This window comes from Mastigoproctus giganteus, chromosome 9, assembly GCF_048544385.1.
Source record: "Mastigoproctus giganteus isolate SK-2022 chromosome 9, ASM4854438v1, whole genome shotgun sequence".
NCBI classification, from domain to species: domain Eukaryota; kingdom Metazoa; phylum Arthropoda; class Arachnida; order Uropygi; family Thelyphonidae; genus Mastigoproctus; species Mastigoproctus giganteus.
Window position 1 is genome coordinate 216,958,259 of NC_143583.1, and position 13,384 is coordinate 216,971,642.

Consider the following 13,384-nt stretch of genomic DNA (forward strand, 5'->3'; position numbering starts at 1 on the left):
TGGCTGATGCTGCATAAGCTTGCTTTCTTGCATCAAATGCCTCTACTAATGCTAATGCTAAAGTAATTGATCAAGGAAGTCAGATAGAAGAGATCAGGGAGGGTATTCAGGAGTTCCAGATACATTATGAACCAAAGTTACCTGATGATTCAGAGGTGCAGTCTGATTTTTTGAATGTGGATGCAGATAGTTACTTTGATGATGTTAGTAGGTGAAGTATGGGAACTAACGTTCGAGAGAGTGATATTATTGTTACGAATATACATGAACAGAGGTGCAGCAATGCCAATGTTAGTACTATTTATGAACTAATTACCAAGCTAAAGAAAATTGTAGTGGATTATACAACAAATGAAGTTAATAAAGTTACCAAGTCTACCTCAAACTTCGTACTTGACAAGTGTTCGACATGGAAACCGTCATAACTGCACTATTAATTGACAGTGAGTGGTTGAAGGTGAGAATAGATGAGTTGCAATTAAGGGCAAACTTATTTGACGATCTTGTTAGGAGGCAGCCTGTTATATCTGAATTGGGGAATCAGCAAATTTCTTATGCTGAGAAAGTGAAGACAGGTGTTATGCAGGAAAATGTTGGAGGTGAAATTTTATGGAAAACGTATGCAGAGGAAGAGGGGAAGAGTGTTGACACTGAGAAATCTAAGAGGGGGAAATCAAGGATAAATAACACATTGATTCCGAGAGCTGGTGATGATGCCAAATATAATACAAGTCAAGAAGTCAAGGAAATTGTGGTTAACTCTTTAAAGCAAGATTTTAAAGATATTAAGGTTAGAAACTTTAGAATGATTACAAACAAGGGTGTGCTGATTGATACTGAAAAGGCTGAAGATCTTAATAGAATAGCAAGTTCTGATCAACTGGTAGAAAAAGGAATTAAGTATGACAAGGTTAAATTAGCAAATCCTAATATATTCATTTTTGACGTTCCCAAAGAAGTGACTAAGGAGGAACTCATGGAGGATCTATATCATAAAAATTTCAGTGAGTATGGCTTTTCTGAACAAGAAGTGAGAGGTGGTATTAATTTGATTTAATACAGGTTCAAAAACTAAGGTGACTAATTGGTTTATCAGTTTACACCTGCAGATGTATAAGAGTTTATTTAATAATGACAGAATTCTTATTGGATACAATTCTCATAAGTTTAAAAAATTTATAGTTTTGTCTAAATGTTTCAAGTGTCTTGGCTATGGACATTCTTCCGTTTATTGTACCCATAAATCTGTGATTTGTGGACATTGTGGTCAGGCAGGGCATATTTTTAGTTACTGCCAAAGCAAAGATTTACCTCTGAAATGTATTAATTGTAAAAGGAGGGGTAGAAGTTGTGAATATTCTGTAAGGGTTACACAGTGCCCTCAGGGCACTGTGTAACCCTTAGAATTAGGAATAAAGTTAATTGAGTACAAAGATCCATGCCAAAACTATTTTAAGAGTATGCAAAACAGTATCAACAAATGTGCTGCAAGTCATTGCTGGTGCCTTACCTTTAGATTTTTTTTTTTTTTTTTTTGTGAACCCCAAACATGAGAGGTATTACAACCTATAGTACTTAGTACCGTGCTTGGGTTGGAGGTTGAGAAGATGAAAGAAGATATTTGTTGACATTGGACTTCTGTAGATTGTAATTTTCAGGAAATTCGTATGAAGGAAGGTTGTTCCGGAAAATGGCAGTTGAATGAATAAATGAGGAAGATGAAAAGTTGGTTCTGTGGGTGTGAAGTTGGACAGTAAATGGATGTGGGGCTGGTGGCGGCAAGTGTTCGGACTGTTTTGAAAGAGACAGCGGGAATTATAGAAGCCAATTCAGAAGAACAGTGCCCATGGAAGTATCCGTAGAAGAGGCATGCAGCAGAAACAGTACGTCTATGAGAAAGCGAGTGGAGAGACTCTGTTAGAGATGAATCATTAATTAACCTAACTGCCCTCTTCTGAATGGAATCAAGAAGCCTGAGAGAGGTTTTGGGGGCACCACCCCCCAAAACAATATTCCATGGCAGGTAGGATTTGCAATTTATACAGAGTGAGCAGCTGTTTGGAAGAAAAGTAATGCCAAGAGCGAAAGAGAAAACCAAGTTTTTTAGATGCAGAGGAAGTAATATTTGTAATGTGCTTGTGCCAAGACAGATTAGAAGTCAGGGTAATCCCCAAAAGAGATATATCATTTTGCCTAGAAATCGGATTGTCACTAAGGATAAGCATAGGAGCAGAAGAATCCTTTTCGCGAGATATAAGACAAGACTGAGTTTTAGAAGGGTTGAAATCAACTAAGTTGTCTTTGCCCCACTGGAGAATTACCTGAAGATTGGCATTTAAGGAATTGGTAGCAGATTTTCGAGAAGTTGAAGCTGATTGAGCAGAACAAGGTTTCTCAAAGTGGAAAGTGGAATGCAATGTGCTATCATCGGCAAAACTATGGATAGGATTTCCAGTCAATGGAAGAAGGTCATTAATATACAAGAGGAAAAGAGTGGGGGAAAGAACTGAACCTTGGGGGACACCGGCATTAGTGGAGAAGTTAGAAGACAGAGAGCCATCTACCATCACCCTCAGTGAGCGATCAGAGAGAAAACTGGATAACCAATTACAAAAACAGTTGGCAAACCATAAGATGGAAACTTGTTTAGAAGACCTTTATGTCAAACACGATCAAAAGCCTTTGAGATGTCAAGAGCAACTACTTGTGTTTCACCGAACCTTTCCATTGGTTTTATGTTACCCATAAATGGATAACATAAGCCAGAATATCACCAATGGATTGACACTGACGGAATCCATACTGGCAATCGTTGATCAGACGGAAGGTTTCTAGGTGGGTTAAGAGTTGGCGGTTAATTGATTTCTCCATTACTTTAGAAAGAGTAGAAGTAATTGCAATGGGACGATAATTGGATGGGAGGGATTTGTCACCCTTTTTAGCAACTGGCTGGATATGAGCAAATTTCCAAGTAGAAGGAAAAACACCTTAGGAATAAGAAAGTGAAAAAAGGCGGCAAAGAATAGGAGTATGTTCAGGAGCACAGGTTTTGAGAACAGGTGGAAAAATATCATCAGGACCTGGAGCTTTCTTAGCATCAAGATTCATCAAAATACTTCTGATATCCTTTTGACGGAAGACCACAGGAGGCATTGAATGAAGCGTGTTAGGAATGGTGGGAGGTGTTTTACCAAGATCATTAATACGTGAGCTGGAAGAAAAATGGGTGCTAGCAGGTCAGCTTTATCCTTGGCTGAAGTGGCAACAGAACCATCTAGTTTGGACAGAGGTGGGAGCAGAGATGGGCAAAAGTTGCAGCCAATAGCTTTGGCAAGAGACCAGAATGCTCGGCTACCATTGGGGCAAGAAGCAAGTTTTCTACTCTTAGCTTGTTCAAACTCTATTTTGGACTGATTAATAACTGCTTTATAATTGTTGCGAGCTTTGGTGTAGGCAGAAAATGAAACTGGAGAATTAGAAACAAGCCAATTACGATATGCAACATTCTTCTCTTGAATAGCCTTAGCACATTTATTGGAAAACCAAGGTTTAGATAAAGGACGAGATTTTAAAGTGGAGTGTGGGATAAAGGATTCCATTCCTGTCAGAATAATTTCACTGACACGATCTGAGCAAACGTTGACATCAGAAGTTTTGAAACAGTAATCCGACCAAGGAAAAGAAGTCTCGCAGGTCATCCCATTTTGCATTCTTGTAATGCCAAACAACACGAGGTTGGGAATAGCCATGAGATAAAGATTCCATTGGAGAAGAGACAATCACCAAGTTGTGATCTGAAGTGCCTAAAGGACCTCTCACTTCGACCGTGTACTTAGAAGGGTTTTTTGTGAGAAAAAGATCAAGCGTATTGGGTGCATGATTAGGATTGTCCAGTATTCTTGTAGGTAAATGAATAATCTGTGCTAGGTCATTAGTAACTGCAAAAGCCTCAGCATCTCGACCTGCTGGGTCGGTGTGACTAAAAAACGGAAGCCAGCTGGAGTTGTGAACTTTAAAATCACCAAGGAAAATTACCTCACTGTTAGGAAAGTTGGACTGGAGAAAGTCAAGTTGCAAAGAGAGGAAGTCAAAGAGCTCCAAGTGATTAGTGGAGTTGGGAGAACGGTAGAGACAACAGATGAATTTGACACAATGAGGTAGAGAGATTTTAAGCCAGAGAAGATCAAAGAGAGGAGATTCCAAATTGCAAAATCTCTGACAGGGAATATCAAAATGGGCATATGCACAAGTACCACCTTTGAGGCAAAAGGAATCGTACAGCGAATAATTTGGGCATCTGAGATGAGCAGTAGTTGAATCAATCAATAACTGAGATTCTGTCAGAAAATGTACATGGGGTTTGGCAGACTGCAAGTGAAAATGGACATCGTTGAGATTAGAATTGAGACCACATATATTTGTGAAATGAATTAGGAAGACCCTCCTAAACCAAATGGTTTAGGAGGGTAAATGTGATTATAATTAGGAATAAAGTTAATTCAGTACAAAGATCCATGCCAAAACTATTTTAAGAGTATGCAAAATAGTATCCACAAATGTGTTGCAAGTCATTGCTTACCTTTAGATTTGTTTATCGTATATAGGGCATTTAGTTAATTTTTAAGAAGAGGTAAACAGATCAGATTTATGGGTATAACAAATAATATTTTGGTTGGTAAAAAAACTGAAGAAAAAATATGGCAAGACCGATGGAATACAAGTGATACTGGAGCAGTCACCAGGTTGTTCATTCCAGATGTAGGTTTTAATGTGGGGAAAAGTAATAAAATCGTTTTATTCAATGATGGAAACCTTGTACTTGCTTATGGGGCATGGTTCATTAAAATCCAAATTGTGTGACTTAGGTTTGGAAACAGATCCCTGTGTTCTTGTCGGTCTCCAGAAACTTGGGAGCACGTCTTGTATGATTGCCCGATTTATGAGGAATACTGATATATTTTGAGATCTAATTTGTTTTAATTAAGCAGGGGTACTGAAATGCAATGGCTGTCTAGTTTTGACAATTGTGCTATGTTTCAGGATTATTGTAGGAGAGCATATATATATATATAATTTTTTTTATTTATTTATATATTATTTATTTTTTTATTTATTCATTTTTTCCCTCCTCTCAGACGGATTGGGGGGATATTTAAAAATACTTTCCAATATTTCCCAGATTGACTGACTCTTTGGGAGTAGGACAATTTTTGTTGTTGTTTTGTGTTGTGTTTAACAGATTCGCACGAGTCTTTATATTCTTAAATATCAGGAAGATAATACTGATATGTTTTGCACTATTGTGGGTATGTATGGTGCTTTTTTTTTTTTTCTCTCGCAGCTGTCTGGCAGATTTTTCTGATGCGGGATATAATAAAAATAAAAATTCTTTATTCATGAAAGTGTAGGACATGATTCCTGCTACAGGCAACCAGAGGAATCTTACAATTAACTGGACACATTACATTCAATACATAAAAAACCATGTGGGTATACAGCAAATACGTAGAATAGATAGACAGTGCAATATACACAGCTAATATTGCAATAAATAGATTTTATAGTTATTATAATAGATTAATTATACAGAGCTTATATTGCATTACAGTATATAGATTTTATACTTATTATATACAAGCTGGAACACATGAGACTGTCTAGAAACTTTCACTGGGAGTTATTCCGCTGACAATTGCAGGAATGCTGAATGCACTTGACTATGGATTTGCGCTTTTCTCTTCTGTAGGCAGAATCTCTGGATATCGATCTTGCGGGTTTGTTAAACACTTTTTTTTTTTTTTTACTGGCTCCTTGGGTGTGGGTGGCTTGGAAGCGGGAATGCGGATACCCATCATTCTTGCACTACTACTGATGGGTGCGGGATTGTTTGCTTACAGCATAGAAGGTTTAGTGGACCCGGTTTCAGCTTCGCATGCCAGGAAGGGGTGCCAGGTAGTGGATGTCCTGGTGGCTAAGTGGCCTGCAAAAACATGAACATTACACTTACACTGACACAGTTACACTGCAGGCCTATATGTGGAAGATCCACTCGAATAAATAAGATACAAGGTGGAGATGGGTATTAGCCTGGGTGCCACCAAAGAAAAGTTCACATACGATATGATATTCTTTCTAACACCCTTTCCTCAACGTCAGGTGTTATGTTTCTGGGCCTACCTGCTCTTACTCCATGTGATAAGCGCCCATGTTCTCTAAGGTGTTGATGTACCCTGATGAATGTGCAGCTGCCTTCGGCAAGGAAATGCTTCTTGGTACAAACGTGCAGCCTTGAGTGCACTGCTGTTGGCTTTACCATACATGAAGTGCATGTCTGCATACTCTTCGTTGCTGTAATCTGTTTCCATGTTGACTATCCTTTGACAAATACTAGTATGCCTGCTACATCTGAGAGTATTGAGAGAGGGGAAAGGGAGCGAGAACTTAAATAAACAAGTCAGTAGTGGATCCCAACTCTGTACAGTTCACTTTGTCAGTGGTAGATCCCAACTAGAAATGTGCAATATCTCGAAAATGAGTCACTTAAGGACCTATGATTATTAGGCTTTTTATTCATATTGTAGTCCTGTACATGCTGCACCAGTTGGGGATGAATGTACTCGTGGAGATAGAAGCAGTCATAAATTTGTAGCTCATGAATGTATGTTTAATATTATTTATTTATTTTTGTTTTGTTTTATATTTCTTTCAGGTCGATATTTCCAATTGGCTTGCCAGATGAGTTCTCCTTTGTTGCAACTTTCCGGAAAAAAAATGGCCGAAAAGATCCTTGGTTTCTCATACGAATTAATGATATTCTTGGAAAACCACAGTTCGGCATCACCCTTAATCCTCGAAAACATATGTTGGAGTTTTACGCTCTGGATTTTGAAGGAAAACTTCAGACTTTGAGATTTGGTGACGTAGAGGTAGTTGAATTACATTTTTTTTTTTTTTTTTTTTTCCATGCTTTATATTTCCATGAACTTTTTTTGCATAATTCATTGATTTTAGTAAAATAAATATTAAAAAGGCTTCTGCTTTTATTGCAGCTAGATGACAACCAGTGGCACAAAGTAGACCTCAGCGTGTTTCAAAACAGAGTCACTATATATTTAGATTGTGAAAAGCAGGCTTCCCTAGCTCTAGATCCACGTGGACCTATTGATGTCAATGGGAATATAATGATAGCTAAATACGAAGATGATAGTGATACTATTCCAGTAAGTAGCATGTTTTCATTGGCAATAGCATTGGGATAACTATCATGCATTTTAGATAGGATCATAAATAAGCTAAAAGTTTTATTTAGCATTAGCATTAGTAGAGGCATTTGATGCAAGAAAGCAAGCTTATGCAGCATCAGCCAAAAAAAAAAAAAAAAAACCACTTCCACTTCACCCCTCTGTTCGTTCAAAATACCTGTCCAGCTGAGCCTTAAACTTATTTAGGCTATCAACCTCCACCACAAGGGATGGAAGTCTGTTCCACCCACCAATCACCCGCTGGCCAAAGGCAAATTTCCGCACGTCTATCCTACATCTGTCTTTCCTCAATTTGAATTTATGCCCTCTCAGGTGATTATTCTGAGCTAGAGGAAGAATCCCATCAGCATTGAGCATGCTCAAACCATTCAAGGCTTTATACACCTCTATCAGATCACCTCGCTGGTGCCTAGTCTCCAGACACTGTAATTTGCAAAACTTAAGCCTTTCTTCGTAAGAGCAGCCCTTTGTTCCATTCACTAATCTTGTTGCCCTTCTCTGTACTCGTTCCAGCAGCTCTACATCCTTCTTGAAATGAGGCCTCCAGACCTGTATACAGTACTCTAGGTGTGGCCTGACCATTGCCTTATACAAGGGAATAATCACCTCCTTATCCCTGCTTGAAAAATTCCTGTATATCATTGACAATACTCCATGAGTTACTCTTGCAGCCCGTCTGCACTGCTCAGAGAACTTCATATCTGCCTTCACAACCACCCCCAAGTCCCTTTCATACTCTACCACTGTCAGTGTAGTACCACAGAGTAGATACGTTGCTCTGGGGTTGCTGTTTCCCATGTGTAGTACTTTACATTTGTCAATGTTAAACTTCATTTGCCACCTCTCAGGACATCTGCTCAACCTTTCCAGATCCTGTTGCAGCAGCATAGTGTCAGCAGTGTCCTTGACAACCCTGCTAACCTTTGTATCGTCTGCAAACTTGGACATTAAGCTTGATATACCATCATCAATATCATTTATAAATACAGAAAACAATAATGGACCCAACACTGAGCCCTGAGGGACTCCACTTATAACATTAGTCCACGATGAGCAGTGTCCATTGATTACCACTCTCTGTCTTCTCCCCCTCAACCACCCCTTTATCCATAGCAGCAATTTGCCTCCAATGTCACACTGCTCCAATTTGTGTAGCAGTCTTCCATGTGCAACAGTATCAAAAGCCTTTCTAAGATCCAAGTATATAATATCAAAGCTATTCCCTGCATCCAGTTCTTTTGTGACTGCATCATAGTATCCAATCAAATTGGTCAGGCAAGACTTCCCCTTAACAAAGCCATGCTGTGTCCGAGCTTTAACTGAAGTCTTGTCTAAATGATCCTGCAGTGCTTCTTTAACCAGTGCCTCCATTAATTTTCCTGGAACAGAAGTTTAGCTCACAGGTCTATAATTACTTGTGTCAGCCTTTGATCCTCCTTTGTGAATTGGGGTCACATTTGCACATTTCCAGTCTATGGGTACCTCCCCTGAGTCCAAGGAAGCTCTCATAATTATGGCTAAGGGTTTGCTTACTTCCTTTGCTGCCTCCTTTAATATAACTGGATAGATCCCATCCACCCCGGGTGCCTTTCTTGTGTTTATCTTCAACAATTTCTCCTCCACTTTACTCCCAGTTATTTCAAGATTCTGTAGCTTACTGCTAGAGTTGAATACACCTCTGGCATTCCCCTCGCTGAATAACTCCTCATGTGTGAATGTCGATGCAAAATATTCATTTAGTTTGTTAGCTACCTGAGCAGGATCATCAACAGTTGACCCATCAATATCAAGTGGACCAATCTGATTCATCCCCTTCCTTCTAGAGTTTACATAAGTAAAGAACTCTTTGCTGTTTTTCTTTGCATCCCTTGCCAAGGATTTCTCATAATCTGCCTTCGCCTGCCTAACCTCCTTTGTAACTTGGTTGCATATCAACTTGTATCTATCATAGGCTTCTGTGTCATGTGTTAATTTGTACGTATCCCATGCATTTTTCTTCTCTGCCATATGCCTCATTAGTTCATCTGACATCCATTTTGGCCTAAACCTTGAACAATATTTCTTAGTTGGTATGTAAAGCCTAGTAGCTTCCAAGATAAGTTCTTTGAATGCTTCCCATTTTGAATTTGCTGTTGGTAACATCATCAGTTGGTCCCACTGTATAGAATTTAAATACTGTCTCAGTCCATCGTAGTCACCTTTACGGAAGCAATAACCCTTCCCTTTACCCCTAATGGTAGTTACCTCTTTGAGTAACTCCCACTTCAACACACTGTGATCACTGCCACCTAGTGGTTCATTTATCTGCAGATTCTTAATGCATGAAGAATCACTGCTGATAATCAAATCAAGAGTATTACTCCCTCTAGTTGCCTCCCGAACATGCTGATGTAGAAAACAATCATCCAATAAATCCACAAAAGCCCTGCTAGTGTGTGAGTGACCAGCCCCCAAATTCCAGTCAATATCTGGGAAATTAAAATCTCCCATTATAAGACCCTCTGATTTACTGGCCCCACTCTATTTCCCTGTACAATTTCTTATTATACTCATCAGAGTCATTAGGCCTAGAGCACACTCCTACTCTCAATTTTGATCTCCCAATGCTTATGTCACACCAAACTGACTCAACACTGCACTGTCCAGCGATGTCGACTGGCTTCACTTCCTTGGTTTTTATGTGTTTCTTAACTAATAGCATAACCCCTCCCCCCTTCCTATCCTATCTATCCTTTCTGTAGACGTTGTACTCCCCAAATTCCAGTTCTGCATCCCTTATATCTCTGTGACACCATGTCTCTGATATCCCAACAATATCTGCCTTTGATGTTTTGAGCAATACCTCAAATTCATCAAATTTATTTACTAAACTCCTAGCATTGGTGTACACGCAAGTATACCTGCACCTGTTTCTATTCTTAGCTACCCTAACACAACCCATGTGTTTACTTGTACCGCAATGGCTCCCAGCAGTCTCTGAAATATTATGCATCTTGTTTTCTAGGCTTCTGCTCATTCTAATAGAAGCAGTGCAAGAATCTCTTTCACCTCTGCCAGTGGCTACTGTCAATCTATTAGTCCTTGTATCCCCCCAATCTAGCAGTTTTCCGACCCACCTAACACTGCCTCGATAGCATTAGCAAATATTCTTGCACCCTTTCTATTTAAGTGTATCCCATCCCTGTAGAAGCAATCTCTCCTGTTAACAAGTACAGTCCAGGCTGAAAAAAATTCGACCCTTTGTGCCTTGCACAATCTTTCCAGGGCCGAATTGATCGACAAGGCTCTCATCATATACTCCCTCCTATCGTGTCTGGGCAGAATTGCAGACACTTTCAAATTCAACCCTAATTCTCGGCTTTTGTTCAACAGTGACCTGTACTTGTTAAGTAATTCTGCCGGTCTCCTACTCTTAATATCATTAGTGCCAACTGTACAACTATATCACCTTTTGTGCCCTTAAAAGATGATATTCGCTCTACAACGTCATCAACCTTTGCCCCTGGCAGACACACCCTGGTCCTGTTCCACCTATCCTTTTTACAAAGCATGTTTCCTGTTGCCCTGACAATAGAGTCACCAACAACTATTAGTTCCTTCGGGACCAGCGCATTCTGCCTTGGGGGGTTGCCTCTGTGTCGCGTGATGCCCAAGTGCAAGCTCTGGCGTTGATGTGGGCAGCTGAGAGCTTGATGGGCCCCTCAATTTAGTTTCTTCGATGGCATCCATCCTGTCCTTCAAGCTCTCATATAGGCCCACAAGAACGCTGAGTTGTTGCCTGATATCGATACACTCCTTGCATTGGGCACACACAAAGACATTCCCCCATGGCAGTATCATGTCCCGTACCCGATTGTTCTGCAAACATCAAGCAAACAGTGCATTTTATAAGGCTGTGAGTCAGAGGACAACTGCCTCCCTCAGTTCTGCTCTGAGCCACAGCACTTCCATTAGCTTGAGCCTTTTGCTTTGCTGCTCTGGTCTGAGTCATGATTCTATTAATTTATTAATTAATTATAATTAATTATGTTATGTTATTAATTATGTTAAATATAATTAATGATGTTACGTTTGTAATCTAAGTCGTTATATGTATTTATTTAAAAGTACAATTTAACTGCTAACAAAGTTCAACTAACGCTATCTAGTACGGTATATAACTATCGTATCACAAAGGCAGGAACTTACGAACTTTATATCTACGGACACTTACGTATTAATTAACTTTCAAATCTCGCTGTCTCAATTCAGAATAAACTAACGATCCTTACTAGGTCTATAAGCTACTTACAGAAATAATTCGATGTAAAAAATATTCAATCAAGTGGCTAAATATGGCTAAAGAACTTCTCGTTCGGCGGAGTTGCAAACACGTGGATACCCTTACCGATACTTTTATGCAATTACAAGGCCGAGTAAAGAATAAATACACCAAATTAATCAGAAAATCACAAAATAATGCTATACTACTAAATTTAAATCAAAAGTTTTAGAAAAACAATAATTTCAAATCAATAAATAAGAAAAATCCACTTAGCAGCTTTGAACACGACCGTCTCCTAGTAGCCTCGTCAGCAGAAATATTTAAAAACTATTTTATTCAATTGCATTCACCTCAAACTATAGTTCACTATCATTACTGGTATTGCATTACATGTATTATTTATATAAGGGCGAAATAGAAGTTTATCGTCATTGAAATATTAGTAGAAGTAAATGATCTAAGAAAGCAAGGTTATAGAGCACCAGTTAAAAAATTAAAACTACTTCATCCCCTCTCCATTCCTTTTAATAATTTATCTAATACTCCTTAAATTTATTCAAACCACCCACTTCACAATACCAGAAACTGCAATTTGTTTCAGCAATCAATCACTCTGGCTGAAAGCAATTTTTTTTCTGCACATGTATCATGCAATTATCCATTTTCAATTTAAGTTTGTCTGAGTTGATGCCATCAGCATTTAGCTTATTCAATCCATTCAAAGCCTTAAATACTTCAATCCAGTTTCCTCATAAGCACCTAGTTTCAAAGCTGCAATTTATAGAACTTAAGACTTTCATGTAAGAGCACCCTTTTGTTCCCCTCACCAATGTCGTTGCCCTTTTCAGCACCAGTTCTAGCAAATCTACATCCTTCTTAAAATGAGAGTTTCAGACCTATGCATTCAATGTGCAGCTTAATCATTGCTTTATACAAAAGGATAATCACCTGCTGGCAAAGTCTCTACATATCATTGACAAAATCCCATGAGCTGTGTGTACATGAGCTCTCCTTGCAGCTATCTACACAGCTCCCATGACTTCATTTCAGACTGTACAATTACCCTTAGGTCTTTTTTTTTTTTTTTGCCCATGTCCAGTATCTTGCATTTATCAATGTTAAATACTGAAAGCAACTTTCGCACTCTCAGTCCAAATTCACTGCCATCTGTCCATTAAGTGATCCCAAATGGTTTTTTTTCTCCATCTGTGGATCATTGGCTATATCAAAGCTAAGGCCTTGAAAGCTGTATTCAACACCCTGATGTATCTGAAAGGACGGACCTCTAAAGACTACATGAAGATCTATTGGAATTTTCCACCTATTACCTGAAGTTCCTGTGTTCCACTGCCCTACAAGCTGTAGTAATTCTTAGCATCATTATTCTCTGTATTGAGCGAAGTTTCTTTACAACACCCTCATAGACTACTCGCTCGAACCAAACTGAATATGCATATGTAATAATTTGGACAAAAACAGCAAAGAATTCTTTACCTATGTAAACTGTAGATAGAAGGAAGGGGATGAATCAGCTTGGTCCACTGGATATGGATGGTTCAAATGTTGATGATCCTGCTCAGGTGGCTAACAAACTAAAGGAGTGTTTTGCATCTACATTCACACATGGTGTTCATGGGACTCGAATGCCAGAGGTGAACTAAACTCTGGAAGTGAGCTACATGATTTTGTAATAATTGAGAGGAAAGTGGAAGAGAAATTGTTGAAGATAAACATTAGAAAGGCACCTGGGGTAGATGGGATCTATCCAGTTATATTAAGGGAGGCAGCAAAGGAAGTAAGCAAACCCTTAGCCATAATTATGAGAGCTTCCTTGGACTCAGGGGAGGTACCCATGGAC

General features: G+C 39.0%; 1 protein-coding gene across 2 annotated transcripts in view; it reads left to right on the top strand.

The window, feature by feature from the left end:
• Nucleotides 1-13,384, top strand: part of LOC150081124 (uncharacterized) — a 1,253,880-nt gene that overhangs the window by 297,105 nt on the left and 943,391 nt on the right. For both annotated transcript variants that reach the window (XM_090381132.1, XM_090381131.1), the window contains exons 5-6: nucleotides 6,710-6,926; nucleotides 7,050-7,220. In XM_090381132.1, coding sequence (XP_090237258.1) covers nucleotides 6,710-6,926; nucleotides 7,050-7,220 — 388 coding nt within the window. The remainder of the gene's footprint in view (nucleotides 1-6,709; nucleotides 6,927-7,049; nucleotides 7,221-13,384) is intronic.